The sequence below is a fragment of the Columba livia genome, chromosome 4 (assembly GCF_036013475.1).
Source record: "Columba livia isolate bColLiv1 breed racing homer chromosome 4, bColLiv1.pat.W.v2, whole genome shotgun sequence".
In the NCBI taxonomy this organism is placed as follows: domain Eukaryota; kingdom Metazoa; phylum Chordata; class Aves; order Columbiformes; family Columbidae; genus Columba; species Columba livia.
This window is the reverse complement of record NC_088605.1, coordinates 14,364,777-14,371,010: the sequence shown is the minus strand read 5'-3', so window position 1 is coordinate 14,371,010 and position 6,234 is coordinate 14,364,777. Positions and strand designations below refer to the sequence as shown.

The window sequence follows — 6,234 nt, the reverse complement described above, 5'->3', positions numbered from 1 at the left end:
ACAACACTATACAACCCACCACTCCTTGTTAAAGCCAGTGTTGTTAAAAGGTCTCTGAGAATATGAATAGTGAAAGAGTCTTCATGGTGTCTGCAGTATTTTACATAAAACACTGTACTTTCATGTCCTCCATGTTCCAAATTCTTAAAAATGAACTAAAATACCTTTCCCTTTTCTGTTCTTCCACTAAAATGAACTCCTCTGTCACTACTGAACCCAAACAGAAAACATAGAGACTAATATACTGGTCCTCTTTTGGTATGGAGTTATCCAGAACTAACAGAATGAGCCATAACAAAGATTTGGCTGGCTCAGGTAATTTAACAGTGACACATATTGCAAGGTAAGATAATTAAACATTAACACAAAATAGAAGCCGAAAATAATCAGGGATTTTGAAGGTCAGCCATCACTCAGGACTAGACTAAGTAATGATGACTCAAAGCCAAACTGCACCATACATTCAGGTCATTAAAGTACAAAGGACAAAAAAAAAAGAACCCCCAAAAAACTACGCTAGCAATAAGTGATCAGGCTTAATTAGGAAGTAAAACGCATGACAGGAGAAAGGTGACTTTCATGGAAGAAAACATGTTGACAGGAGGCACGAAGCCAGTGACACACATGAGTTCCAGAGTGACACCACAAGGATATGAGGATTATAAAAACCTACTTCCACCTCCAGTGAACTCTGGTCTATGGCAAGGCAGATGCATTAGTCTTTAAGAGGGAAACCATTAAAAAAGTAGGGCAGCAGTTTCATCCATGTTTAAAAAAATCCAGTTAAAACAATCTTTTTTTGGGGAATATGTTAATTGAAACAGCCTGCCCCTTTTTATAGTTCAAGGCAAAATACACTTTTGTTTAAAATGTTTCTCTTACTAATTACGATTACTCTAGCTTTGTCAGTGATAAGTAATTAAGACACATTAAAAAGCAACAAATTGTCCCTATATTACAATGCAAGAAAAAGGTTTCCCTTCATATCCGTAAGGTCAATCTGTGCTTCCAGCAAAAAAAGTACTGTCTCTCTGTCTTTTGAAGCAGAAATGTTCTCTTTCTGATGCTCCTGGGCTCTGAAGGATGAAGGCCCCTGACAGGTACGTAGTCCAAGGAGAGAGATTACACCATAGAGCCACCATCAGAAATCATTTACCAGCTGAAGTCATAAGATAAATTAGTAATGGAAAGTGGCAGTTTGGCCGTTTTTCTGTATTGTCCTAATCATGCTCCCAAGTTCTGGGGGCAGGCTAAAAATTTGCCTTCTTTCAGACCTGAAATAAGACTGTTTCCAATATTCTGCACAAAGCTGCTGTATAAACCCACTGATGGAGATGTCATCTTGCACTCCCAGGGGCAGCCCACTCACTTATTCCAGAAACCCAGGCAGGTAAAGCCTCAACAAGAAGAAAGGCACCTGTCAGGGTGATGCACCAGCATCTTCTTGTACACACCTACCCTTCCACCACACCTGCAGGTAACTAGATCCAAGGGAACTGTCACACCACCAGCACAGGGATTATTTTGAAGAGGAAAAGCTGCTTGGGGAGGTGCAGGGACACCTTGAAACCCTCCCCACTGTTACTACTGAAACTGCTCCGCTGCTCCATGCTGCTGCTGGAGCAGGTGTAACACGCAGCATCAGGCTGCACAGCCTGGTGGCATGCAGGTGCTCAGGAAGAGATCGTGTTCTCTCTTCCGCACTTCCCTGGGCTGTTTCTGATTTAATATGGACAAAATTAGGTAAAATATAGGCAAATTAGGTAAAATATATTGCCCTGTGAGCTGGAATCATCACCAGGTTCCTGCACCTCTTGCATCTGGATATCATAGGCTTTTTGCACAGATCCAGAAAGTTCAGCATGCTGTACTAGCCTCAAAATTTGAGTAGTAACTAGAAAATGCAAAAATCTAAATTCTGGTTGAGATAATTCATCACTGCACCACCAGAAGCAGTTTCCCGCATTTTTATTTGGGATATGATTTTGTTCTGCGTAAGTTTATCTAACTTGGTAGAACTATGGTTAATTCATGGCAACATGTGATTGATTTAGTAGAGGAACAATAACGTACTCACCTTTGACGTCAAACCATTAGCAGGTATCATCTGGCATGAGACTTCTTTTTTACAAGCTTCCCTGAGCCACAGTCACAATACCCTTTTCTGAGGACAGCTGTAAAGCAACATTCCACTGAGATTTCGTATCAACAGCAAAGAAAACACTCAGGTAGATGTCAATCTTCAGCAACAAGAAGTTGAAATGATAATCCAAAGTGACAACATAACCAATTAATATCATAGATACACAATGTTGCTTGCAGACAAAACCAGATTGCAGCAGATGCAGCCACAAAGGGATTTTGATCACATACCTTCTGCACTTCTTCCACCCCATATCCCAAAGGTAATGTAAAACAAAGCCCTAATGAGTACTAGGGGTGTGACTTCCAAAGAAGCCCAATCCTAAATGAAAAACATCCACAAATCCCAGCATCTGCTTAAATGGCTTCTCCTGAGACACACTGACTAGTGGAGATCCTACCTTTTCCCCACACATCATATAGGGACCTTCAGTTCCCAGTTTGGGAGGCCCCAGGTGAGGCTGGTCAGGACCATGAGGAGGAGGAGTGCTAGTGAGTCCACACCTGCAATTTAATTTGAATCTGCTCAGCTCAGGGCATGGGTATTTTTATAGGATAAATGAATTTCAGTGTTGTTCATTTTGGGAGCTAAAACTTGAAACAAATACTGGTTTTGTTTTGCCTGCTTTTGATAATTTGTCTTGAAAATAAGATCACTTCTTATTTCTGAGCTGAACACTTACAAATGTTTCTAAAACAAATATTCTATTTGATATAAATGTTTTGATAGAAACACCTTAAAACATTCTTTTATTATTTTTAAAGACTGCTTTAAAATGTTTTGTAGACTCAAAGCACTTGAAGTATATTTAAATTCTATTTCATAAGTAAATAACTACAGAAATACATCAACACCATTTTTTTCTTCTCTTGGTTTGAATGAGTTTTCTAATGTCTACACTGGGAAATGCTGATTACAAACAGCATTTTCAAACGTAATTACTGTTTTCAGGCACATCCAGTTCCTAATTCTATCATGAAACTCTTCTCATTAATAGTATCTTTAAAAAGTATGTTCAAGTACAGAATTATGTGGAAAGTTTTAATAGCTTATAGGTATATAGACTCTATATTCTTAGCTGCAGAGGGATAGCATAATACTAAAGAAAAATATGGCTCTACTAACAGCTACATTTATGCCTATAAAAGATTTCATTTAAGTCAATTATTCCTATTAGATTTCCATTCATTCAAAAATTGTATTTTCTATACAGACTATTTTGCTCTTAAAATAATAAGGTTTAGCTGTTAGGCATTCTAACCATTCAAACAGAAATGTTAAAAGTTGGAATACTTGTAAATCTTTCAGGATGATAAATGAAAGATAATAACCCCTTGATCAATGTAACTTTTATTTATTTATCTGGGAACATGGCAAGGATATCATAGGCAACAATGCTGCCTAGAAGAACACAGATTTCACATAAGCTGTTTTGGCAGAAACACACATTTAAATAATCATCCAAATCACCACCTCGCTATTTCTATCTTAGGGGGAAAAAAAAAAAAAAAAAGAAGGCAGAACGAAAAACCAACAGAGAAAAAGAAACACAGCATCTGAACAAACAGCCTCAAATTTGTTTCTATTTGACGTCTATGCCAGCCACATCTGTCCCTGATTTTAGAAGTTGTAATACTTAGCACTGACAATGGCACCTTTCATTTGCAAACACATTATACAAACGAACTGACTGTAATTATACCACAACACCTCACCACAGCTAATCAATGTGACTGCCTGGTCCTCTCCCAGCCTGAGGAAGTGCTGAATTAGGTTTGTGCTGCCAGCTCCTGTATGACAGTGTCTACATCCTGCAAAGTGCTACACATAGAAGTGAGTTTAGCATGAAGTGACTGACCAAACTACAGCATAAAATCAAGCAGGTTTTTCCACTCAGTGCTAATATTTTTTTTTGTAAAATCCAAGAACAACTGACCAGGACAGGATGCAATTTAGTGTAAACCATTTGGAGTGAAAGGAGTTATTTTGCCTAGTGAAATCTCTCCCTCACAGTCCAGTTCACAGACAGAGTCAGTGGCAATCTCATGGTCAGGGGAGATCTGGGACATTCTATCAAAAGGGTCTTCGCGATTTTCCTCACAGTCAACCACATTTGGGATCATGTTAACATAAGCAGTCACTATCTCCTTATGAAAAAGGGTGTCCTGGTTGTAAGAGATAAGCTCATTGCTTATATTAACAGTCTCCACTGGAGTACTAGAGCAAAAATGACCACATCCCAGGAGGTTGGAGAAGACCTTTCTGAAGTCAGCATTGAAGGCATAGATGATGGGGTTGAGAGAGGAGTTGGCCCAACCAAACCAGACAAATATATTAAAGGTGGTCTCACTAACACAGGGAAGGCCAGCGTGGGGGTCACTGGGTGGGCTCTCACAGAAGGGAACCATGCAGTTCAAGATGAAGAACGGCAACCAGCAGCAGACAAAGACGCCCATGATGACGGACAGAGTCTTCAAGACCTTGGTCTCTTTCCTGATAGAGGACTTGAGGCTTGTGTGATGGTGGCAGTCAACATGGCTGCTCCGGCAGCTCTGCGCATGCTCAGCTGCCCTCTCCAGGGAAGAGATACGACGAATCTGCACCTGGGCAATACGGTAGATTCGAGTGTAGGTAACTATCATGATAGCCACCGGGATATAAAAACTGATCAAGGAGGATGAAATAGCATACGTCCTGTTGAGGCTGGAGTCACAGCTCTCTGATGGTCCAGTGAGAGTATCATTGCTGCCAGAGGTCCCACCAGAGTGTCTCATTGCTGCTAATGCCACCCATGTGGTGCTCATATCTTCTGCCCAAGTGGTGACAGCACCTGCTGCTGCCCAGCCAGTGCCAAATCCATCTCCAATATCACCAGCAGCAACAACATCCCCACTTTTGTGCCAGTTGAGCTGGACAGGGATGAAGGAGATGAGCACAGACAAAGCCCATGCCACACTGATCATCACCAAAGCCAACCGCTGGGTCATCTTCCTTTCATAGCGGAAAGGGCTGGAAATAGCCCAGTACCTGTCCACGCTGATTACACATAGGTTCAGGATGGAGGCCGTGGAACACATGATATCAAAGGCCACCCAAACGTTGCAGAAAGCCCCAAAGGGCCAGTACCCAGCCACCTCAGCCACCGCCTTCCAGGGCATGACTAGCAGAGCCACCAGCAGGTCCGAGACAGCCAAGGAAACGATGAAGATGTTGGTGACCTTGCTCCTCAGGTGCCGGTAGCGGACGATGGCCGCACACACCAGCACGTTCCCAAAGAGCGTCCAGAGGATGAGCAAAGCCAGCAGGCTGCCCGCCGCCACCTGCGCCGCCCCGGGGGCGCTCGCCGGTCCCTGAGCCCCGCCGAGGGGTCCCGTCGCCGGCGGCAGCGGGCTCCGGCCGCCCCGCAGCATGGCTGGCGGTTCCCGCTGGCGGCTCCCGGCGGCGGGGCGGCGGCGGCCGGGACGCGCCGAGCAGCCAGCGCCGCTCCGCCGCCCGGCCCCATGGGGCCGCTGCCCCCCCGCCACCCCTGCCGGATGCTCCCGGTCCTGCTCCGCGGCTCAGCGCGTATCAGGCTGCGGGCTCCGCATCCCGCCGCACAGCGCGCCCCCTGCTCGGGATTCCTGTCCCGCCTCCCTCGGCTCCCGCTTGGGGTCCCCGCCCCGCGGCTCAGTACTTCCCCCTGCTCGGGGTCTCTGCCCCGCCGCTCTCGGTTGGTGCACCCGCTCGGCTGCGTGGGGTCTGTGCTCCGCCCCCGCGGCTCCCGCTTGGGGCCCGTGGTGCGCAGTTTAGCGCGCTCCTCTGCGCGGAGTCTCTGCCCTGCGGCTCCCGGTTGGGGCGGCAACTCGGCGGCTCAGCGCGTCCCCCTGCGTGGGGTCTCTGTACCGCTCCGCGTCCCCCCGCTTGCGCTCCCTGCTCCGCGGCTCAGCGCGTCCTCCTGCTCGGGGTCTCCGCGGCTCAGCGCGCTCCTCTCCGCCGCGGGCTCACCGCTCCGCGGCTCGGCGCGCACCCTGCTCAGGGTACCCGCTCCTCGAGGTGGCCGCTCCGTGCCGCCAAGGCTCCAGGTGGCTCCGGACCGGGCTGGCCGCTCCGCC

At 46.3% G+C, this 6,234-nt stretch overlaps 1 protein-coding gene across 1 annotated transcript; it reads right to left on the bottom strand.

The window, feature by feature from the left end:
• Positions 1-3,477: 3,477 nt before the first annotated feature.
• DRD5 (dopamine receptor D5) lies at positions 3,478-5,701 on the bottom strand. Its single transcript, XM_021285849.2, has one exon. It carries the CDS (start codon positions 5,551-5,553, stop codon positions 4,096-4,098), a length of 1,458 nt encoding a protein of 485 aa, XP_021141524.2. The 5' UTR covers positions 5,554-5,701; the 3' UTR covers positions 3,478-4,095.
• Between the last annotated feature and the right edge of the window lie 533 nt (positions 5,702-6,234).